This window comes from Drosophila ficusphila, unplaced genomic scaffold (assembly GCF_018152265.1).
Source record: "Drosophila ficusphila isolate 14025-0441.05 unplaced genomic scaffold, ASM1815226v1 contig_436, whole genome shotgun sequence".
Lineage (NCBI taxonomy): Eukaryota > Metazoa > Arthropoda > Insecta > Diptera > Drosophilidae > Drosophila > Drosophila ficusphila.
In genome coordinates, this window is record NW_025064352.1 from 333,831 (window position 1) to 358,614 (window position 24,784).

A 24,784-nucleotide genomic window follows, 5' to 3' on the forward strand; every position below is an offset into this window, starting at 1 on the left:
AACGAAATTCAACGAATTTGTTTGTCTCAAGTGACAACGGGGGTTCAATGAGATCACCTCTCGTCTTGGTAATTTACACAGAAAACAGGAGCAGATAGTACGTCTTAATTGAGATAATGCCCACCGACTCATAGTTTAAATAGGCAAGATCTCCAGCTATTTATGGGTGCACCAGTGATAAGTCTGCAGTTTATAAGGTGTTGACGAATTAGCAAGGTCGCTATATGTCGACTCATGCCCAAAATTATGGAAATATTTAGCTTGGATGTGGCCAAGGGATTACGGAGAAGTTAACTTTGTTTGTATGCGGTTTATTGATGATGAGGTTTCAAGGTCCAATAAAAGTGGGTACCTAGCGAGTAAGTGCAAAATCAACAAAGGTATTACAATGAAAAGTAGAGTGGATGATTAATCACATTAAAAAGCTTTCGAGAACAACTTTCTGAGCTGTATCGAAGGTTTCCAAAATTTAATTTATAATAAAAATCAGTAGCCCGAAAAAAACGAGAATATTTAAAGCAAAGATAAGGAATTTATATTTGAATTAAAAAGAAAATTGTACTATATTTATAGCATTTTATTTATATAAATTAAATATAAGAAATAATGCTTTTAAGGATTTAATACATTCCCTCTAAGAAAATACACATCATATGCAAGTTAGCATTATACATTATAATTTATTTGAAAGTTTTTACCAAACAGACCATTATTTACATTTATAGACGATATTTGACGGCTCGCAGAATGGGATACTTGTCACCTGTGCACTGTCCCCGGAAATCATCGTAGCTCAAATCGAACAAGGCCACGCCCCCTAAGTTCTTAGCACGGGCGTATGCCGCCTTGTTGGATGCGGAATCGGGATCATCGTAGCTCACCCAAATACCTTCGGTGGTTGCACCATCTACAGGTCGATACGCAATACCACCGAATCTCTTTGTGGGATCGGAAATCCTTCGCAGTGGCGCATCGTTGCCCTTGAGGAACTGGTTTTGAGGATTGCTCAGTTTTCCGCAAATCTCGGCATAGCTTAGAAGTCCGGGTTTCTGGGATTGGACACCCTCGGGAGCTGGTCCCTCAGTTTCGGGCACCACAGGAACTCCTTCGAGTCCGGAGTCCTTGCTCAATTTCCAGGCGTTTCCATAGGTTGCCACTCCCAAGTTTAGTTTGTTCGAAGGGAAGCCCTGTTTCAACCAGTAGTCCACCTGGAAATCAGCGTTGAGGTGGACCAGGCGGTCCTTCGATCCATCGGGATGGTAGATGGGAGCACTGTAGTCCGCCTCCTTGGGATTACGAGCGGGGGTCAGGAAGTCGAAGGCAGCCAGGTTCACAAAGTCCACCAAACCGTTCAAAGAGGGGACATCAAAGTACCCTTCAGATAGAATTATTCATAATTTGAACTTTGTAAATAGTGAACCTAAATATTTCTGTAGTACTCACAAGTTGAGTTCACGTTGGGCAGAACAGTCAGACTGAGCAGGTAACCATCAGCTCGCAGGGAGTCCTTGATGTCCCTTACAAAAGCTGTGAACTGCTCCTTGTGGAGAGCAGCCTGTGGATCCACGATGAAATCACCAGTGAACAGCTTCTTGATGCTCTTCCAAGCCAATCCCAAGTCGCCGTGCACCTTTCTGGGCTTATTTTTGGGGAACTGATAGGCCAGATCCAGGCCATCGAATCCGTAGACCTTCACCAAGTCATAGGCCGATCGGATGAATCCAACTTGTTGCACTTTTTCGCCCTCCAGCAGTTCGATATATTTATTGGGATGCTCCACATCGATGTCGTGATCACCTCCAATGCTCAGCAGAACCTTCAAATGGGGATACTTGGCCTTAAAGGCGGTCACTTCGGCGAACTGATGCTTGTAGATGTCCAGGTTTTCGTTGAGACTGTACGCCTGGTAGTTGTTGCTACGGATTCCGGCATAGCCGTAAATCAAGTGGCTACAGAACTGCAGACCGATCTCCAGATCGGGATTGAGCAGCTTGCCCAGACCTGGAAAATTCGCAATTTAAATTCGAGAGATGGCATTATTCACTATGCACAAAATGTACGATAAACTGCACTCGAATGACAAACAATCCGAGGTTCGGAGAGCACATTGTGTGACACTATCAGTGCACTGAGATCTGATCTGACACCCAACACTCTCACTCTTGCCGAAACTACTGGGGAGCCGGTGATCGGCGGGGTGTCCCCTAATCACCACCCCCTTCCGGAGAGTGATCCATTGTCTCGCCGACTTCAGCGGCTTAATTGAACGCCAACAGTGTGATCGCAGCGAGCGGTTTATTGTTGTTCGACTCGGGTGCTGGGCACAGTGGGACAAAGTGAAAGGAAAACTATGCGAAATATCATGTAAATCAAACTATTAAAAAAAACAAAAAAAAAAAAGGATTGAAGTTTTATCTAGCTTTAAACATTTTATAATTAGAAGATAAAATATTATTTTTTGGCTAACTTTGAGTTTTTAAAAATTCTAAGGAACAGTTCTACAAACCAATAAATTACCGCACTAAGCTACATATTTGTGAATTGATAGAACAGAAAAAAATATTTTATAAACTGTAGTTATGCCTTTAGGAATATACCAATTCTTCCATAAAGATTTTAATCGACTTAAAATATCTTTCAAACTATGTTTAAAAATTGAATGTTTTTGACCGTAATCTGGTTTTTACCCAGGACACTGTACCGCGCTGCTGAGTCACTTGGTGCTCTGCTTGCCACTTGTTTGGAGCGCTGCTGGTGCCAAGTCAGCGTCCGCTGGCGGGGCAGTTGTCGTGCTGGACTCGCTGTGTGTTGAACGCTCTGGTTTTCATTTCGAATGCGTGGGAGCGGCTCTGTATCGACTTAACTCGCCTAAGCTTGGATCAGGGAAAGATCAAAATACACCACTAATTGCCATATTTTGGGTGATCATTCCGTAATTACTGCTCATTATTACTGTTCGGTAAGTTAACTCCGCTCTAATTAGCTTGTTAGCCCGATCGAAGATGCTGCCAATTATGGCTTTGCGAAGAGAAATCTCTGCGGGAGAACCAGTCGCTCTGCATTATTTTGAAGAAGAAAACTTGTCCGATAAGCCACTGACCTCTCCACAACTAGATTAAGCTCTCTTTATCTCTCAGTCGCTCTCGTTGGGCGATAAGCGCTGCGAACTGAACTGAATTAAATTAAGTCAGAGTTTTGTTTTGAAACACAAATGGTTATGTAACTTGATTAGCATGCCTTTGTTTTTATCCGTTGGTGAATTTGGCACATGTTAATCAGTGCTTGTGCTAGTTTTAGGCGCTGCTTTGGTGGGCCTATCGTACTCGTTTATATACATACATACATACATATAATATATCAAGTCTATGTTGATAAAAAGTAAGTAAATAAGTCTAAGCTTTAATCTTCTATATAAATATTTATAAAGTAATCAATTTGGAGTAGACTTAAAACTTTTTAGGAAGTAAACAAAAAAGGTAAAAATATTCTACATTAAATCCGAAAACCAATCTTTAGACTTTGAGTGCTCTTCACAGTTGCTTTCTGATCCCTCTTATTAATTGAGAATATAGCCTTTCCCCACTTACCTTCCCTCGTGTAACTCGAAGAGTCATAGTAGCAGACTAAATTGGAGGCGGCTTCTGTACTTGCCGCAAAGAGACACGCGACAAACGTAAACCAGATCCAGACCTTCATGGTGCCGGGGATATATCTTTGTAAACACAACCGCAGTGCAGATCGAATGAAATCGAACTGAGTCCGAGTCTGAAATCGAAATGAAAACCGAAACCGAAACCAAAACCAACGACAAAAAGCTTGAGAAGAGCTTTAAGCGGACGGGGGAATATCAAGACCAGAGTCGAGCTCCAACCGATTTCATTGTAGGTTTTACTTATTCTCGCAATGACTTAATTGTGTACACACAAGTTAATGACGACGATTGCGACGGGACAGACGCAGGGTCAAGACTTTAAGGCCTCTGAATACGAAAAAACAGACAAGCAATCTGAAAACATTGAAACGCGCTCGATGATTAGAATGAAAAGTATGAATTTTAAAGTTATTTCATAAGTCGTCTGCCACATATTAATTTTACCACAAGCAATCATTATTTGTTTCGCTAATCGAAAAGTGATTTGAATACGTAAACTGAAAGTTTGGGAATTTTGCAAAGATAATGTAAAGTGAGCGTGCGTTCTACGTCAAAGTTCTATAAAAGTGTGAACCCTTTCTAACTGGTTCTGTTACCAAAACCTAATGATGTCTTTCGGAAATTAAATAAAATATATTAAAAATAAATTTATTAAATATGTTGGTATTTATTTTCAAAATAAACTATAAAGCTATGACCATTTACAAAAATACTTTATCCCATAAAATATTTTATTGATCGAAGAATTGGGTATTTTTGGCCAGTGCACTGGCCCCGGAAGTCATCGTAACTCAAATCAAAAACGGCGATTCCACCTAGACCCTTGCCCTTGGCATATCCTGCCTTTATTCCGGCGAAATCCGGATCATCGAAGCTAAGCCAGACTCCGTAATCTCCCTTCTCATCCGCCGGACGAAGGGCGTAGTTTCCGTACTTCTGTGTAAGATCCGTGACCTTGCGAAGAGGCGCCTTGTCTCCTCGAAATGGGGCGGATGAATTCTGCGACAACTTGGAGCAAATCTCGGGCCAACTGAACAGACCTTCGGTACTGCCTATTTGATTACCGCCGGGAGCAGCACCAAACGTATCGTGGACAATTGGAAGTCCACTCAGTCCAGAGTCACTGGTCATTTTCCAGGCCCTTCCATAGCTAGCAATTCCCAAGTTCAACTTCTGGAGGGGGACAATGATACTGCAGCCAGTAGTTAACCTGGAAATCCACATTCAAATGGGGCAAGCGATTCTGTTCGTCCTGAAGGAACAGGGGAGCGGTGAAGTCGGCTTCCTCGGGATTTCGCAAGGGGGTATAGAAATCGAATAGTGCCAAGTTGATATAGTCGAAATGCGGATGCAGTTTGGGGATATCAAAGTACCCTGAAAATAGTTTATAAATAATGTGGTCAATTAAACACAACTTAATATGTATGTTTTGATAAGTAAAACGTGCCGTACGCTGACTTGGAAAAAAACTTTCTCAAGGTTATCTCTGAATGCGCTGATCTTGACCCATAATTTTTTAAAAATATTATAAATTATTGTGTGTGAACTACATTTTCCTGCTGATTTGTACTTACAAGTTGAGTTTACATTGGGAAGAACCGTCAATGACAGCATAAGATTAGCAGATCGGAAAGCGTTTCTTATATTTCCTGCGAGATCGGTGAACTGAGACTTGTGCACCTCCGACTGGGGATCCACAATAAAGTCGCCAGTGAAGAGTTTCTTGAATGACTTCCAGTATGTTCCAATAGCACCGTGGACTTTTCTGGGTTTATTACGGGGAAACTGGAAGGCCAGATCAAGGCCGTCAAATCCATTACGCTTTAGCAAAATCATGCTACTATCTATGAAATTCTGCTGGGCAGTACGATTCGCCTCCAGTAGTTCTATATATTTATTGGGATGAGCCTCATCCACATCGTGATCGCCTCCCACACTGAGTAGAATTTTCAGCTGGGGAAACTTCTGGCGCAAGGCCGTAATATCCTTATAGTAGAACATATCCAGGTCCACATTTAAGCTGAATAACTCGTGGGTTCCGGCCTTTAGACCCGCGTATCCATAAACCAAGTGGGTGCAGAAACTCAGGGCCAATTCCAATTCGTAGGTATGCATTTTGGCAAGACCGTCCCGCAAAAACGATGTCGAATCATAGTAGCAGATCAAATTGCTGGCAGAATCGGCAAAACTTATCACACTGAGCAGGCCCAGCAAGTAAAACAGATGAAATTTCATCGTTTTGTAAACAGTATACGTCCTGACTTTATGAATGATAATTAGCTACTGAAACTCATTTAAAAGCTCTGTGGCTCAAGTTTTGCTTATCTCACGGTTCTGCCGATGATGCCATTATCAGGTTTTCAGGGATTACGTAGTTCCGATGTCAATGTTTTCCTATTTTATTGCGCTTGTCTGTGCTGTTTTGTCAGTCTATTATATTTTTACGAACTGCTGTGACTCAACTTTAAGGGGCCTTTTTTATGGAAAAGTTTGTTTACGTTTTTTGTGTGATTTGAATAAACAACATGGTTTATTTGAATAGATAAGTTAAATGTAAGGTTTTCCAGTGAAAACAAGCTTTTGGAATTAAAATATAATTTCTTTGATTTAATAATAAAAAAATTGCCAAATTTGTTTTCAATAAACTTGCTTTAAATGAGTTTACCATTAGGAATTTAGTACCTCCGATGCCTGGAACTTGTAACTCGCTTCTTTTTGCGCATCATCATCACCGTCGTCATTAGGCTCTTGATGAAGGTGAAAGACTTTCAATTAGCCGACCCCGAACACATCTGTAAGACCCGACTCTCGAGTGGAGGACAACCTGCTGGGCTGCCGAATCTTAAGCAGCTGTTTTGGGTCCGCGGGGAGGCACTTAAATCAGGAACCAATTGAAGCATTAAATACCCCAAACAAAGCAGCGAAAGATGTACCTTGGGCAGAAGTCGAAATGGGACAACTAATGGCAACAGTCACAACAATGCGATGGGGATGGATGTGATCCGATGGGCAGGATATATGTGTGTAGTACATATATTCCCTCATATGTGACACAACCAATTAGACAAAAGGACGTGGCGGGTACTTGCAGAAGAATGCGAAATAATCCTCACACGCTGCTTAGAGTTGACAATGAAAACCCGGAAAATCGGGGGCTGGGGCTGAAAGGCGTGTTCGTGTTGAGAGGCGGCATTATCCTCGAATGTCCTCGAATACGAGTCTGTGTTTTATCCGCAGCCATATCTGTATCTGTGTCTCGCATTGTTGTTTGATTTATATCGGAGGCCCGGCTCATCATCATCATCTCATTGTTTGCTCACACCCTCCCCTTCTATATCTCTTCTATATCGCTGTGGCCCAGATAAAACCAGACCAACCACTTCTGACCTTAGCCCATGTCCACTGTCTAATAGCCACAAATCCCCATTTCCATCTAGCCACTATTTGCTTTGGTCTTTTTGGGTCGTTTTAGGTGTTCATATCGGCTAGTTTCGATTTCATCAATCAGTCAATCATGGCTTGGCAAATAGAAATCAATGCCAAATAGCTTAATGTGTGAATTAATGGGCCATTTGGCTGGATTGTATTACATTTATGAGCTTTGGTATTTGACTTTTAGTTTAGTACCCAATAAAACTTTAATAGCTAAGAAAATTTTGGTGAGATTTGGGTTTTAAAATAATAAAGTATTTTGAATATGTACAACACCCTTATTATTATTCCAAAAATTCCGTTGTAAATAATCTAAAGTACCTACTCTTAAAAGTATCTTTTTCAAACACTTTAACTTGTCTTACATTTTCATTCACCTCACTTCTGTAACTTGAAATTGGTTTCCATTATTGTGCGTCCTTTGGATCCCAACTTTGCTATAATTAAGTCCAATAATAATTTAAACAAATACCTTTGGCACCCCCAGGCTCACCTTGAGCCTCATTATCTCTGGTAGCAGGTGCAAAAAACCGCAAAACATTTGCCTTATTTCATATTTCTAATTAGACAGCCGCCGCTTTTCCAAAGTTTTTGTAACCGGGCAGACAATGCAAAGCCCGGAAGTACCAGAGGAAAATTCAATTTTCACAAAACAATTGCCATTAGGCAAAGGTTTTCCTCTGCCAGCAGAATATATACGAGTGCGCTGCCCAATTGATGTGCCTAATCAGTTTATCTAAAGTATTCTTTGCTGCCTTTTTTGGGGGTTGCTGCCCAGCAGCAAATTCATCATTGTCAAATGTTCGGCTTGACATTTTCTAAAAGGGGGCTTGGAAAAAATGTAAACTTTTTTGAGGCAACTTTTGGCTTTTTTTGAGGGTTGCCTTTGGCGGGCAATATAATTAGAAATTCATAATGAATTTTATTTGCTTTGGCCGCAGAGAAAAAAAAAAGAGAGAAAAAATAACAACACGCGGCAACGTCGCCTTGTCCAAATGTATTTTTTCGGTAATATTGACGCGCATTTTTGTGCAAATAAAATTAAAGCGCCCCCATACCATTTTCGCCCTTATGAACCCACCGCATAAACAGACCGAGGCATATCAAATTATCATCCAAGGGCTCGGCAGTAGTCAGTCATTCAGTCAGTCAGTCCATCTGTCGGGAATTCCGGGTCGAGGCTTGGACTTTAATTTTTTTTTGTGGGGAGGTGTTTTTCGTCTGGGGGATCTGAGGGTGTTAATGCGGCGTGCAGGTATCAAAGCGACGTTTGAAAAATGAAATTAAAAATTTTTGTTGATTTTAGCGCAAAAAGAAATGGATAAAGCGAAAAAAATGCTAGACAAAATTAAGCTAAGAATGAGATTAAAACCGAAGGAAATATACTCTTCTGAAATATAGAACGTTCTCTAGAAACAAAAAGGTAGAAATAAACAAACACAACAATTTTGATGTACTCTTTCCTTTATTTTTAAGGTAGAATTTTTAATCGATAAAGATTTTTGAAAAACAAGCTTTATACCTTAGTATCAAAACTCTGTTACTTATAGAAGAATAACATCGCCATGTCTCCAAATCTAATTTTTAATGAGTCAAAGAGCTCTTCTTGGGATATCCATGTCATTAGAGGAGTCGGAGTTCCATTCCAAGGAGCCAGCCAGTCCAGAAATCCCCCCTGACGTTTCCATGAAACTGTCATTCATTAGGTGAAGACATTTTGTTGCTGTCTTCATTAGAGTCCGGCATCAAAGTAAGTTGGGAATTTATCTATCTTGCAGCTAGGGTTTCCTGCTTGTTGCCGGGTCCGGAAATTGCTTTGGTTTTTGCGGATGACTACTTGGCGCCACATGTCACCAATACAGAACAAAAAAAAACGAGGAGCAGGACCTTGAAGGACTTCTCTTTGGCAGCAGACTGACCTTCGGTGTGTTGCTCATATTCATTATAAGCCCAAATAACTGTTGTCGTTGAGTGGCAAGTGTCAAAATACCATGGCCCAAAAGGATTGTTACCATCGCACGTCGGTTCCCCGAGTTCCCCTCCTCGATGGCGCCTTCTGGTTTTCTGCTCAATTTGTTCTGGCGTCGATTTGGCCAACTTCTTCTCCGTTCCCTTGATTTTTCCCTTTTTGCGGGCTCGAGTTTCCAGTTGCAGCTAACTGACTGCTTATTGGCCTGCCTTTCGGTTGGCCACTTGGCCCGGCTCATGTGATTTACCAGGGCTCTGCTGCTCAAGTGTCAGCAGTAGTCGAAGGGAAACCTTAGTGGCGACTGGCGACAGTTGGCCCTGGCTCAATATTAAGCCTCATTTCTGGCCAATTTCGCCCCACACTTTCTGATAACTGTTGCCGTAAATCAATATCGACGCTTTGTGGTCAATCAAAATGCGATATTATAGTTGTGCATTTTTGGTTTTAAGTCGGAAAAGCTGCAACTTTTTATGGGAATGATATCCCATATGTCAACTCAGCTTTTTAATTATATCCAATTTTAATTATTTTTATTTTATGAATACCTCTTTGGATAAGTACGGTTTTTTTCTGGATTTAAATAAAAATCTAGAAGCCATTAATCAATTTATATCATTCATAACATACGCTTAAAAGCAAAAGAAAGTCGTTGCGACATTAATTCATTGAAAAATATCATCAAAATTGAATGACAAAATCAATGTCATAAATAATAATTAATGCCACTTAATGCCCACTACCAACGACACTCGAGCTGAGCTGCGAAAAGAGTTAATATAAATAAAAATAAAAGCAGAACATAAATCAGAGAGGGAGAAAGCAGAGACAGACAGTTGGCCATAAAAATGGTTTATAAGTCCATAAAAACCAATTGTTTGCATTGTCCGTAATTGCATTAAAAAAGCAAAAGCCATGCGGACTCTGCAATAAATACTGATGGGGAATTGGAAAAAATCGAAAAGTGAAGCGTATGCATTTTTAATTTCAGACTTAACGCGCCATATAGAATGTAATTAAAACAGAATCTGATTAAATAAAAACAAATTAAGTGGTTTGTAAATAAATTGAAAAGCAAATGGGCAAGCAAAAAACAAGTAAATAAATTTGCGGCTTTTGTTATGTTACATAAACTACATTTTACTTTTTTTGTTTCTCTTAATCACAAACAATGCATTAATAACGTTAGCCAACAGCTAATGATATAAAACCAAACTGTCTACAAATTTTATGAATTTTATAAAGCCGTGCCAGCTTTATATATTTGAATCGGATATAAAGGAAGTTCTACTGCTTGAACTTTCACTTAAAGCAAAAGTTAAAATAATATTGTGACAAGACCCATCCCTTAAGTCTAGGCTATCCAACCTGTAGGCTAAATTCACAGACCATCCACAATCGTCTATTTTCCTATGCAAATCGTTTGATTTGGATGTGGAAATGGAAGTGATGGGTAAACCTGAAGAAAAACTCTTGTGGCATCGCAACCCCTTACGCATTATGCGTAATTCTAAAAATGTTTTCTTTAGCTGTGCTTATTTTTTAATTGCTAAGTTCTTATTTCCACCTCAACCCTTTTTGCCCAAAGCCTAAATCTCTTTCAGCCTTGCGACTGCCAAAAAGTTCAACCAAGTGTGTAAAGTTTTTCTCACTGAAGAGGGTGGTGGAGCAGCTTTTGCATTAAAATTGTGTAAATGGATTTTGCTAATGGATCCAATAATTCATTTACAATTTTACTTTTTAGCCTGGCAAATGTTATTTGCGCCAAGGTAAATAGGAGTCAAAACGACTTGGCCGCACTTTTCTGCGGTCGCCGAGTGGAGGAAGACAAAAGTGGTTTTGCCTTTGGTTTTTGGGTGGTTTCTGCTTAGTTCTTTTTGGTGGTGGTGGATTTTACACAGGAAAATACTGGAGAAAATTCCTTCGCAAAGAAAAGGAGGTGATTTTCTAGCACAGCTTTCAGCACCAATTAGTCAGCCATAAGCTTTACCTATTTCTAAATAAGTTGTGCTTAAAATGTTAACACGTCCAATTTCCTTTAAAAATATATTTCTGCTTGTCAGCCAGTCTTCCGAAATCTTTTTCAACGCTTTGTTTCCCGCTTTTCCCCTTAATCCAATACCCTTCCTTCGCAGATCCGATCCTTTTGTAACCTCCAGGGCGGAAAACAATTCCAAACACACAATTAAATACCATTTTTTACGCCCAATAAATTTGTTAAAAAATGTATGAGGCTGCGTGAGGTCGCATTTGTGTGTGAGTGTCTGCTTAACAATATGAAAAATAAAGCTGACCATTTTTTTCACACGCCACACACGCAAGGATGAATCGGTGGATATATATATGTATATATGGGTGCTGGGGCAAAAGAGTTGAGGGCAGCGCGTGCTAAGGATCAAAAAAAGGACCCACAACAATGAACCTGAACGTCACTTTGTCTTTTTGTTGACGCACACACACGCACACACAAACGAACTCTAACGCAGCTGGACACCCGTGTGTGTGTGTGAAAAATCACTGCCGCATAACGGAGGTCCTTCGTCGTTGTTGTTGTTGTTGTTGTTGTTGCGCCATTATTTTGCTTAATTATTTACATGAGTAAACAGTTGAGAGTTCAGTTCAGTTGAGTTGCGCTGGGGATGGGTAATTTTTTCATATATTTATGATGTTCGCAGAATAAGTACATCGAAGGAAATATATTTTTAATGCTTTCGGATACTTTCTGTATGTTCTTCATTTTTTTTTTTTGTAGAACTGTAAAACAGTCTTATTTGATAAAAAAGTTTTTAATTAACTTTGAAAAATTTGTTAAAAAACTTTTAATGCATTTTTATATAAAAAGTTAACAAATTCGAAAAAAAAAACTCAATTTCTATTTTTTAAGTGCACTCATGTGTAAATAACCGCAAGCGTGTCGTTTAAAAATTGGTCAAAAGCTTGCCAAATGGATCGCTCATTTTGTTTTGCGGAGATTGAGTTTTCCCAAAGAAAAAGCGGTGAAAGGGCCCCAAAAAAATGAATGTGTGGGTCGATGGGCTCTCAACTCACAGAAAAATATATGCGCAGAAATTTTCAATTCCATAAACCTGGAAACGCCTTCGAGATTCCTGTTTTCCCTACCTCGCTAATGTCTTTTTTCTGCAGCGAATCAAATCGAAAAGAGCTGAAAGCCATGGCAAAACTTGGCAGAAACTTCCAATCAGACACAATTTGTTCCAACCAGAACCGCAATACGAAGAGGAGAAGAAGGCCAAGATGACGAGAACATGGCTCGCATGGAGCTCCTTGTCTCACCACGTCCTTCGTTTCCGCCGCCTTGGCAATAATAATTTCAAAATTACAAATTCACAAAACGTACGCGAAATTATGCGCAATGTCTGCACCTCGGTTTGTTCCCCGGTCTTGCGGCCCAGAAACCCCTCTTCCCACGGACCCCATGATGAACCCCCTGCCCAACCGACGTCCCTGCTCGAGGACTGCGTCATCATCCTCCGGTGAACTCGTGTATCTTTGTATCTTTGCATCTTTCAGCTGCCATCTGCCGCTGCTTCTGCTGCTGAAAAAGCTGTGCCGCGCCTAAAGCACTTTTTATATTATATGTATTCACATTTATATATAGATATTGATGTGGCGTATATATTGGGTATATATGCCGCCATGCCGTATCAAGGATTACATGTTGCGCAAGCCGGGCCACGTCCTCACCTCGGTCTTGGCACAGTGGAAATTTTCTGGGCTTCAACTTGTTGAAAACATACTTCACTGTCAATTCATATTAACGGAAAATGCTTTTAAAAACTAATATAATCACAAAATGGACCAAGCCTAATAATTTTATATTTAATAGCAGCTTTGCCTTACAATGTTGCTTAAAAATAATTAAAAAATTAGAATGAAGCAATTAAACTGTATGAGGTAAATGAAAAACTATTGATTTATGTATACCAAAATGGTAATGACAAAAATTAAAATATTTAACACTTTTATCGACCAGTTTCTCCCGTTTGTATTCTTGTTTTTATACCATTAAAAGTGGCCCAGTTGCACCACGGTGTCGCGCCTCCATTTTCGTCTTGTATAAAATGCATAAAATTCACATTTAGATGTTGCTCTTCGGCTTGCAACTGCGACTGCCGGCTTCCATGTTTCCCCCGATCCGATACGAAGGCTGGGGTCCGTCTATAACTGGCATTCATCATTCATTCATTGCCTCCGCTCCAACGTCAGACTGCGATTTTTCATAGCAAATATGGCGAAGTCGCGAATCGCGAGAGTTGCTTTTGCGGCTCTACGAGTCTGCCAGTCTTCGCGTCTTCGAGTCAATCAAATGCCCCAAGTTCATTACGAACTGCCAGAGTGGTTGGGTGAGTAATAAGTGTCGGCTCTTCTCTCCATAATAGTTGGCCTGCCTATCTGTCTGCAGCACACAGACAAAAATATCATCCGGTTTGCTAGCATTTTAAAATGGCTTATACCTCAGCGAGTTCAGAGTTAATTGATTAGTTTGCATTTAGATTATTATTTAATATACCATTTATTTTATCTTGCATAGGTATCTTGGAGTTTAATGTTGGCATGGTATAGTTCTGTATTTAGATTTTGGGTTTCTTGTTACCATTTTTTCCTGTGTGGTATCGCTGGCCAAGACTTGGGCATAGATCAGGTTAGTTCGCTGCCACCTTCGTCCATTTTCGGCTGCTACTTTGTTGGATGTTGGCTGTTGCCTGTTGGCCTGGTCCGGAGTCGGTTGTTGTTGCCTTTGCTGATGGGGATGTTGATGGGCTTGATGCATGTTGTGTTAGCTTCTGTTGTTGATTTGGAATGCAGTTTGGCGGTGTGGCCCGGGGCCATATTTCCTGCTCCTGCATCCGTAACTCCGCATTTTGCATTTTGATTACTTTTTTTTCTGCTCGGCCGGCAGTTGGAAGTTTCGATTTAGTTTTTGTGGCTTATAGTAAGAGATGTGCAGATATGTACTATGTATTTTCTATAGCTCAACGTTTTCCCATCGCTTTGAAAAGAACCGAAAACTCAGCACTTTGCTAACAATTGGCCAAAAAGAAAAACTTTTCGACTAACTTTTTAATGGCCCCGAAGAGGGGAGGGCTTTTAACTGTAATTAGGAAACAGACGATGCGATCACATAGAGAAAAAATAAATAAATGTATTACTAAAAAGTCCGAATAACAAGAGTTTTCTTAAAAATAAATTTATAAGAAAAAACAATTTGTTCATTGAAATAAAAGGGTCAGGATATAGGCCTTTAACAATTTTCAACATTATAATAAATACACTTCCCTGTACACATTAAATATATGGTTTATGTATAGCGAAAATAATAAGGAAATATTCAGCTCAATTTTCGTGAGTTCCGCTTGGCATGCAATTTGAAAATTTTCGCAATTTCGCTGCTGGTTTGTTGGTGTTTTTCCTCCTTTTCTGTTTCGAGCAATGACATAAATTTATTTGGGTTTCTCGTGTTCGGTCGGCGCACAAAAGTTGATGCCACAAAATGGCGTCTGGCCGGGGGAAATTGTTGCATGCATTTGCATATTTTCTGCATCGGCTTGGCCCGCAAAAGAGCGAGTGCGCGACATTTTATTTGGAAAAGTGCAGGCCCACTCACTCGCCCTGCCTCCCCGAAATTTTCCCTTTTTCCTGCCCATAAAACATTGCCAGCCCTGTGCCAACATGGCCAAAATGGCGTTGGGGAAAATGTCAACCATGTGCAAAAAAGGCAAACATCACTGGGCGAGGGGCCGTTGGTAGGAAGTGCCAACCGGTTGAAGTACGACTATTTCCCAGAACACATTGGTGTCGAATGGCAAAGAAAATGTAATTTTCTTTCATAATAATACAGTTAAATCTTAAATTCTTTTGATTATTTAAAGGAAAAGAAACTTTGTTTGTTCAAGAATATTTATTTATTGGTAGAAGTGTTTCTTTGAAGCAACTTTACATTCCTTTATTTTCAGTAATTTAATCACTTTAGAATACAGAGATCAACATCTAGGGGCCACTGTGCATTTGGGCGGCAATCAGCCAACCAAAGCGACGGCCATGCGATGTCCAAAGCCCACCAAGACCGCTCCTCCTCCTGCGCCACCCAGCCCCTCCCCGCCCCTTTCCCTAACCCTGTGCCACGCCACCCTCCTCCGGCCTTAACCCCTAGCCAACCCCGCAGTCGGAGTAGAACCCGCAATTATGCTGTAGACCAAAGCAAAATAATTACTTTGATCGTCAAATGATATTATTTTGTCGGCCATGCGGTGTCTGTGGTGGAGGGGCGGGTTGTTGAGGGGAATTGGCGAGGGGTGGCGAGTTTCCTATGGAAAGGGGGAGGAAAGGCCGTCCAAGTGGGCCGAGTGGGAGGCGTGGCTGAGTTTGCATGCAATTGAGCTGGGTGTGCGAGTGTGCCGAGTGTAAGTCTGGGTGTATGCAATGGCCGTTCCGAAACAGTGGGTCGAAAATTATACGAAAAATCTATTAAATAGTATTTTTCTTTATTTTTTCCCAAGTTATTAATAGTTATATATTTATTAAAATTTTTTTCAAGTATATAAAATCTTCAAAAAGTGGAATAATTGTTTTATTAAACTATATTATATAGTTTATTAAATTAAACCTATAATATTCAGTGAACAGTTACTAAAGTCATTAAAAAATTTTACAGTTAGTCATATTTTATTATTAGATTTAAATATTAATGATCATTAAGATTGTACTTATTTTTATGATTTCAACCGTAACATCTTCCACTGTTCTCTATTGGCCAGCCACGATGACGTCGACAATGGCCGCCATTAGCTGAAAGTGCAATGTGCATTTGGCCAAATTTGCATTCGTCGGTAACCCGGCACCTCCCAAAAAACCCCCTTTTAGCCGGCCCAGCCCCACAAGTTAATTACTTTTTCGTACATTTTCGATGGCGCGTTTCGCACTGGAAATTTCCTTTTTTTTCGCCCCGTCTTTATTTATTTCACTGCAAATGAAGCCTCCGCATGGCTCCACGGACCGGACCATGGAAGCCTGCGAAACCTCCCGAAACTGAAGCTACAGCTCCATTTGCAGTCCCAGTTCTCGGTCCACAGCCATATCCGCGTCCTGCATTTCGCTCCTCCTTTCGGTCGTTGTTAGTTTGAATGCGTTTTCGCATTTATATGCAAATTTTTTGGTTTGCATGCAGAAAATATTGCTTTCGACAAATGGCCGAAGAGGGCTGAAGGAGAGGGGATGGGGTGGGGTGGTGGTGGGGGATTTCAGCCAGTTTTCGGTGTGGTGTCCAGGAAAAAAGGGGACGATCCCGGGGCCACGGAATTGGTCGGCGAAATTGCAACGGGCTGACCAATGGGCGGCATCATCATCATCGTGAACTCGAATAGGGACAACCGCGAAATTGGAATGGAATGCTCTACGTATTTCAAGAGGTTAGCCCCGGAAAATTATAAGTTATTACCCATTTCTTGATGATTTATCGGAAAGAATGGAATATCTTATAAAATTACTACAAAATTGCATTTTAGAGCGGGCCCAGTTTTGGGTTAAAGCTCTTTCATATTAAAAAAAACTGTTTATTCAAGGTACCCAATTATTTTTATAACCACATCTTTACTAAAATCCAAGTTATATTAAAGTTATCTCAAATCAACACATTAGCACCTTTCTTTTCTTTTGTTGTATTTGCAATCGCTTACAATGATGAATATTCTATTTTTACTTCCAAGAACCCTTAATAGAATTCTTTTTGAATTTTAGTAAGCGAAGGAAATCTTCCCACGCATTAACTTTAACCTTTTGTCGACGGCCCAACCTCCTTTGGCAAATTAATAAAAAGGAAAATGTTTCAACTGAGCTGCAGATTTATGGCGGTTAGAAAATGTGCAATTAATGCGTGTATAAATTACAGCGGGCAATTAAATGAGACCCAGACCTGCTGAAAGTAGTCTGTTACCCTCCGCAAATTATCTAGACACACAGAGATACATAACATTACACATACGCCGCGTGGGCGTCGACATTGCGTGCTTAGGGAGTGTGATTTATTTTTGGGAGAATCGCCTCCACGAGCATTCATATGAATGAATGCGTTTATAATGAAGTTCCGATAATACATTCGACTAATTATCCGACCGGAAGAGTCCAAGGCGATGCGATATGAAGCAGACAAAAGGAAATTGGGAAAATATTTGAGTCCTGAGGAAGAAGACGTGCAAATACTCTTCCTAAGGACATTAAATGCTTTATAAAAACATTTGTAAAATACAGAGCGCTAGCTCATGAATTCAGTGAACAATTTAAACTAAGATATTTAATATTTGTCTTTGTAGAAAAACAACAAGTTTTTTGTTCTTCATCTATTCTTAATACACTTTGTCTACTATTACTTCAAAAAGGGGTTAGCTGCATAATCTAGAGAACCCAAATTGAGTTGTCTGTGTGCAGCGGACAAACAGCACCCCTCCCAGCTACAGTGCAACCCCCTTTGCACGCCGCCCCAATTCCTGCTGCAATGCAATTCATAAATTTCAACAATGATAATCGAGCAACTGAGTTTGAAGAGGGCGTTGCAAGATTGCTGACTGCACTTGGGTGAGATTACAGGAGGGGATTTGCCAGGGAATGGGGATGTGGCAGCATCCAGTCGGCAAGTGTAACATATTGCACATGCACACTCTCATATCCATGTGTGTGCATTGGTCCTTTTCGCCCAGGACAACGTCGCTCGATTGCGAAGCCGATGCCATCGTCGCCACCCAAACAAACACTCGACGCTTTTGTTCCTGCTGATGGAATTATTTGTTCGCACATTGTCAACTTGCCACTCCCCCAAGCCCTGAGCTTCTCGCCCTGCCCCCCATCCTTGGGGTGTATATGCACCGAAAAAAATTGAGCATAGCACTTAACTAGAAGTTATTTAACAAATGGAAATGACAGTTATATATTCTCATATTTCATATTGGTCGTATTGCAATTATTTGCCATTTAAGACCAAACAAAATTTACAAAAAAAAAAAAAATAATAAAAATGCTCTAATTATATGCTACATATAATAAAAATTGCTTTCAATTTTTTAAGTAATAGGTATGAAAATTTGTAAGGCCTTGATTTTAACTTTAAATTTGGATGCTTCAAAAGCTGTTGCAGATTGTCTGACACTTTGTTAAACACATTTGTCCGTTTTTCTCTTTGTGTGTATTTGTGGAATCGGTGTCTGGTGTTTCTCATTGCAAAATGCAATTTGCCGCCACCCGAAAGGTTTTTCCACCCACCCACCACTCCCCCATTTCGGTCTTATCTTTGCTTTCATTTCATAAACCAGCTTCCCCCGTCCAGTCACAGTTTGCAACACTTTTCGACCGCAAAACGAACTCAAAACTGAAACAATGAAGACTCGTTGCTGCAACTGCAATCCATTTTGTGGGCAGACTGCAGTTGCCGGCACAATGTATCATCAGTTGAACTTTTGTGCGGCTGTCATAGGCAGAAATTGGTTGCATGCCTGGGCCTTCATCGCAAAAAACACACATTTCCCCGAAAAAGAGCCCTTGCAACTTGATTTGCAACTTCATTTGCAATGGTTTCAGGATGGTAACATTTTTGGGGGGAAGTACGGGGTTTTGCATGGAGATCCAAGTCGAAGGCATATAAATCATTTGGAATTGTTTTTGCAAAGACAAAGTGATTGGATTTGATATTTTCGTTCAGGGTTTTTGGATAAGATCTCAAGGCTTGGCTTTCGGTTTAGAAAAGGGATTGGGGGAAATGCCTCGGCAATGGCATTTTTGAGGCGACGTTTTGTGCCTGGGAAAGAAATTATTTCTCTGGAATAAATAGCGACGGTAAAACGAGTGGAGTGCATTTTCTTATTGAGAATTTCAAATTGCAATTTACTCATAAAATACCCCTGTTTATATATATAACATTAAGTATTCCCATTAAGTATTCCCATGTCTTATTTTGGGTTTCCCTTTTCCGGAGTTACTCAACGGGCTTATAACTACTCTATGGTTATTTTGATGTTCTGCTGCAATTTAGTAGAACAGCATGGCCTCAGGAGCTACTCACTCTTCATTGTGGTTAGTTTCTAAAGACTAATTGGAGACTCTCAACACCTCAGCTGAACGGAGCAAGCTGGAAACTGTGAGAGCCTCCTTATATTCTGGCCTTAATTAATTTCTCACCCATCCAGCGGCAGAAACTACGCAGCTTATTTAAATGTTTATTAAAATGTATTACCCTCCCCCGGCTGCCTTCGTCTTTATCGGACATTGTTGCGCCTAATTTCATATAAAATATATGTATAATATATATATTTATGTGCGATGTTATGGCAAGGCAGGCGATTCACTAACAACGCGCCAACATGCAAATTGGCAATTTAGTTTTAATTTTTTAATCGCTGCAAAAGGAAAACTCAACACGTTCCGTTGATTGTTAAACAGATATACATATAAATTGTATTTTGTTTGGAAAACTTAAAAGCGGCTACCGTTTCTGTATACAGGAAAATAGTTTTAAGTGTGCACTTCCATAATTTTTAATTGCGAAATGCAGAATATTTAAAAAAGTTTCAGTCAAAAGGGGGCTAGTAATTGTTTTCCGAGTGCATACAATATCATGTCAAGCAGACATTTCAATTCAATTAAATTCTTTTGCCTCTTATCGAAAAACTTTTGCAGCAGCAACTTTTTAGTATTCCCAACCATTATTCCACTTTGCAAAAGGCGCATAAATTAATTAACCCAAAAGGTATTTCAACTCGTAGCAATCCGAAGAGTACTCCTTTATGAAATCTGCGAATGAAGGAAAACAAAGGCATAAATCGATTAAATTTGCTGTCATTTTAAATTTGACACATGAAACAAAATGCGTTGAAATTCCCCCCCACGACCAGCAAAAAAATAAAAAATAGAAAGGGAAGTTTGTTCCTGTCACATGTAACTGGGTGTGAAAACAGCAAGGGTAACCATACGTTCGAAAAGCTTTTCAGATTTTCCCCCTCCCCTCCCCGATGGGGTTATTCCTGCGGGGGGAGGGTAAAAAGTGGGTCTGGGCTTCTGGGTGCGCGACGTTTATGCAAATTATCAGTCGTTTGACTGTGAAAACATTGTGAAGCCATTTGAACTTTCGGGCAACAAAGACTTGAAAAGGGGGTTTTTGGCAGGAGGCGAAAGCATTTAAAATTAATAAAACTCTATGAAAAAAAGTTAAAGAGCATTATTTAAAGAAATAAATTTATTTTAAGATACCTACAATTAATTTGTTTTTCAAATAAAGAACTATGGTTTGTTCGATTGAAACATTTCCCTTGGCTTTTTAAAAATGGCAATTACAAGTGGAACTTGTGTAAGGCGGCGCCGGCCAATAAATATGCGTCTTTCAACCGACAACTCTGGCTTTAACACTTGCGACAACTTAATTCGCGCCTAACATGCGAAGAGTTTTAAATTAAGACTCCTCTCTGCTCCGCCAAGAGACCCAATTTAAATTAATCAAGTTGGTGGGCCGCACAACACCCACTGGAGGCCCCACGATTTACCCACCCACTCGAGAACTCCTCGCGAACTCCCGATAACCTCAGCTGTTGCGTGCTTTAGACTAATTTTCATGTGCGTTCCTAATGAACTTTTAATTGTTTTCCAAGGAAATAGAAAAGATTTGATCAAAAGACATTCGAAATTGAAAGTTACTAGGGGAAAGAGAATGAGAAAATAGGGACAATTCTGATAAAAAGAAACTCTTAAGGAAATTTATTAAATATGTTTTTTATCTAACTTCTAGAGAACAACTATATCTTAACATTCGCAAGAGCAATTCATAATTCATTTGGAGGTTTTCGGAGGGCCAAAACCACATAGAGCCCACATAAATAAATTGCCAGCAATTACGGCGTTAACAAGTTTTATTGACTGACTAAATGCACAAAGCCCCCCGAACTCCAGACCCCCAAATCCATGAAGTAAACCTTCCACCAGTCAATTCCCCCACTGCCCCTGTCAAAGTAAAGTCCAGAGATTTTTTTTCCTGTAGCCCGACGTTTCAGAGTTCTCCCCCTTTTTTCGAATTTTCGGGCAAGGACATTTCATGGGCTTGTACAAACGTTTAACCGAGTGTCTGCCCCCCTCGATTTTTCCAGCCCAAGCCCCCTTTTTTGGCGGCGGGGTGGTAAATTTATTTGCGCTTCGTGGTCGTCTGGTCAAGTTTTTGTTTTTGACCAAAAGAAGGGGAGTTTCGTACCGAGGGAGAACAATGAATAATGTCCGCAGTCAGCCGGGCGCAATCGCTTGTTTCCACTTGCCGGCCACCCACTGCCACGCCCCCCCCACCTTCCATTCTCCCGCCCCACTTAGTCGCCCATTCATTCCGCTAGATCAATCTTCGTTGCACTTCTGTTGGGGGCCCCCTTCCCATTTTTCGCTCCATGTCCATGTCTGTCTATCGGTTCGACACTTTGTTGCATTTGAAATTTATTAGCCGGCTCCAATCCACTCGTACAAATAAAAAAGAGGACTGTGCACGCTTTACAGATTGAATACTTTGTTGTAAGAACTTTCGTGAGAGTTAATCGCGGATTTGGTCTTTATTTTAATACCCAATCTTTTTTAAATGCCAATGGAAATCCTTGGACTTACAAAAGTTTTATATTTTGACATTGGTAGAACGCGTAAATAAATTAAAAATGTTTTTTCATAAGCAAGATTTTCTTTCTGTGCAATAACACACCGATAGAAATCTTCTTCACGTACATAATCATATATCCCCAGCATATTTCTCACATTATAACTGTCAGTGCGAAATTTACCTTTCGAGCTAAGCATAAAAAATGACAAAAAAATAATCATAAAGCGACATTGATTCTGTGCTATTTTTTTTTGGCAATGGCAGCCAATAAAAAGATAAAGCCAGCAAAGCATATCGTCTGGGGGGAGGTTATAGCCATGTGTCTTGGTCTCGGGTGGTTCGTTCCCCTCGGGAGGTGGTGATATTGGTATTGGTATTGGTAATGGGTGGGGGGTTGCGAAAGGGAAGGGAGAGGGGGAGGGGGGAGAGGGCTAGGCGCTATCAGCATATGCGGTTTAAGTTGCGGTTGACATTTATTTCACGCACCATTGCACAAATAAATGCGTTGCGGGTTGCCAATTCGATTGGAGGGGGTAAAAACTTCACATTTATATGGGTGGGTATAGAAAGGTTTAATGTACTATAGTATTGGAACTTTGTTAAGGAGACTGTTTTAAAGTCTTTCGATAATATATTTTCCAATGTTCTTTGTTAAACTTTGTAACCTTTGTTTAATAAATCATGAACCCAACTACAAAATAAAGATCTATCTATAGAATCTACAAGCTTTAATTACGTTACGCCAAATTAAGCTTGGCTTATTTAACTTTCATACTTTTCTCCTTTTCCCCAGCCAGGTTTACAATTAATCGATCATCCATACGTACCAGTATATGATATCAATTAATTTATCCATCACATCTTCAATTAGCAGACACACACAGCAAATCGAACCGGCAATCGTTTTTGGAACCCAGTCTCCCAAATGACTGACGACCAGAGATCATCTCTATTGCCTTTTTGAAGTCTCGAGACCCTTAACCCTTTTCGTCGTCGGTGCAACTTGTGGACCACGCCCCCAAAAAGGCAGAAAGAAGACCCCTTCGAGGGTCTCGGGGTCACTTCTTCCTACTTCCTCCACACTTGTGTTTCAATATCGTTTAGGATTTCTTTTCGGTTGCGTTGCCTTTTTTGGTTTTTTAATTTTACGCTTCGAAATTTTATAATTTCCACACTTTGCGCTAGGCTGCCCCTCTCTTTATTATTTTATCCCTCTCATTCCATTCTTGGGGCCTCTCGTCTTGAGCTTCAAACATCAAAAGTAAAGTTTCTTTCGTTTTTTTTTTTATCATATTCTTTTCGTGTCTCGTATTTTTGCTTAGCCGCACTAAAAATTCCTGTCACGTACACAAAATTTTAATTGATGCCATTAAAAGGCTTGGGGTTCAAGAAGAGTGGAAAAATAACCAAAAATAGAAGTTGAGCGCCAGGAATAAAAATATGGAAGTGCTTTTTAAGCGCGATAAATAAATAAATAAATTCAACATTTAAACCTTACACGCTAAATGAAGCTTCAATTAGCTACATGATTTAGCGAAATTCTGTGAAGTGGCTCATGGAAGTCGGAGATAGTAAGTAATCGCCTGCAGTCTTTATCCTTGCCGACGTTAATTAATGAGACTCACAGCACTCACAACTCTATTCGCAGGATAACTAAATCCCGAAACTTTTTAGCAGCGTAAGTGAGAATTTTAATTGTACCCCAACCAAACACACACACGTTCTCCTCATACTGTGTTGACTTTAATTGTGTGAAAAAGCAAAAACATTCTAATTTACAGAGCTGCGCGAAAAAGGATGCAGGATATGTGAGCTGTGTTAGCTTTGAAGTTGCCCCGTGTGAGTGTGTGTGTGTGTGTTCGGAATGTGATAGTGTAATTATGATGCGGTTTCGGGATCGGTTTTCCGCCCTGTCCAGAGCCTGGCAAACAATTGCAGCAGAAGATTAGTCAGCTCAGCCCTTAACACACGCCCTCTTTTACAGTATTTTACCGACCATGTGCCGCACGTTGCGAGTCCTTTTTTGTGCGTCCTTTTTGCATACTCCATTCGGACAATGGCAAATGTACTTTATGCAACTCGCCATTGTTTGCCATTGTAATTATGTTGACAATCCATCATCATACATCATCATCATTGGCCCATGTAGGGGGGACTACTATATTTCTCTAAATTTCGTTGAGGTTTCTCCGATTGCCATTGTATATTTTGGGAAAGGCGCTTGACTGCCTTTTGTGTCCTATTTGGCTAATTTGTTTAATGAATGCATATGGAGATTCGAATTGGACGCGGTTAGCACGTGATGAGTGATTGAGGGGTTGGAAATATTGAAGAAGGGGTTGTAATACATATTTTTACAGCTGAAAAGTTGAGACAACGTTTGAAAAATTTAAATGTTTTGGATTGTGAAGCGAGCAATGTGTACTTATAATGAATTTAGTTAATTTGGTTGTTAGTACTTTCTGAATTTTATGTTAAATTTACCTTAAGTAGTATAATTTTTTGCACTTTCACCTTTTCCTCAATTTACTTGGCGACTTTGCCAGCTTTTATCAACTAATCACTCAAACTTAAGACCCAAACCACCTATCCAAGGACATGCCGCTAGCTGTCTGTCAATCGCAGGAATGAACGTATACATGGAAGGAAAAATACTTTTCCCACTTACAGAGCAAATAAGACAAAAGTCGAAAAAATAAAGCCAAAGAAAAAATGTTCCACGCTAGTGTGTGAAAGAAAGTGTAACTGTGTTTAAACTCAATTAGCATAAAATGCAATCCATCATAGAAAATGTCAAAAACTGCTGAGCAAAGTTGCCACAAGTCGGAACACAAAAAAAAATAACTGAAGAAGGCAAATCAGGGGTTGCAAACTGAACCGCAAAAAAAAAAGTATAAAAAATAAAAAGATGTGGAAAAAATTCTAATATATTAAACAAATATGATAATAAAGTTGGTGGAGGGTAAAAAGGGGAGTGGCCAAGGCTTTTGCCAAATGCAGGAAACTATAAAAAAGCTGAGGTCGCTGATAGAGAAAAGAAAGTTGTGAACTTTGCATAACTTTTTCGACCAAGGATTTCACATCCACTCAGGTATTTACGACCTTACCAAAT

At 40.1% G+C, this 24,784-nt stretch overlaps 3 protein-coding genes across 3 annotated transcripts in view; 1 reads left to right on the top strand and 2 right to left on the bottom strand.

Annotated features, from left to right (window-relative positions):
* Nucleotides 1-654: 654 nt before the first annotated feature.
* On the bottom strand, nucleotides 655-3,779 carry LOC108098240 (chitinase-like protein Idgf2). The gene is made up of 3 exons (XM_017201033.2): nucleotides 3,588-3,779; nucleotides 1,444-2,001; nucleotides 655-1,375 (listed from the first exon to the last, which is right to left on the bottom strand). The coding sequence occupies exons 1-3, from the start codon at nucleotides 3,694-3,696 to the stop codon at nucleotides 720-722; spliced, it is 1,323 nt and encodes a 440-aa protein (XP_017056522.1). The 5' UTR covers nucleotides 3,697-3,779; the 3' UTR covers nucleotides 655-719.
* LOC108098239 overlaps nucleotides 2,768-24,784 on the top strand; it is a 51,919-nt gene continuing 29,902 nt past the window's right edge. Inside the window, exon 1 of the mRNA XM_017201031.2 lies at nucleotides 2,768-2,959. The gene's annotated coding sequence lies outside the window, so the exon portion shown is untranslated. The remainder of the gene's footprint in view (nucleotides 2,960-24,784) is intronic.
* On the bottom strand, nucleotides 4,296-5,936 carry LOC108098241 (chitinase-like protein Idgf1). The gene is given in 3 exon segments (XM_017201034.2): nucleotides 4,296-4,828; nucleotides 4,830-5,026; nucleotides 5,227-5,936. Coding segments are annotated over 3 exon segments (1,320 nt in total). The 5' UTR covers nucleotides 5,888-5,936; the 3' UTR covers nucleotides 4,296-4,366.

What these genes read in the sequence shown, in the direction of transcription:
- LOC108098240 (XM_017201033.2), bottom strand. Translation starts at nt 3,696, where the DNA reads ATGAAGGTCTGGATCTGGTTTACGTTTGTCGCGTGTCTCTTTGCGGCA. An exon ending in TTCGAGTTACACGAGGGAAG is followed by an intron (nt 2,002 to 3,587) that starts GTAAGTGGGGAA and finishes CGAATTTTCCAG; the next exon opens with GTCTGGGCAAGCTGCTCAAT. An exon ending in GCCCAACGTGAACTCAACTT is followed by an intron (nt 1,376 to 1,443) that starts GTGAGTACTACA and finishes TTCTATCTGAAG; the next exon opens with GGTACTTTGATGTCCCCTCT.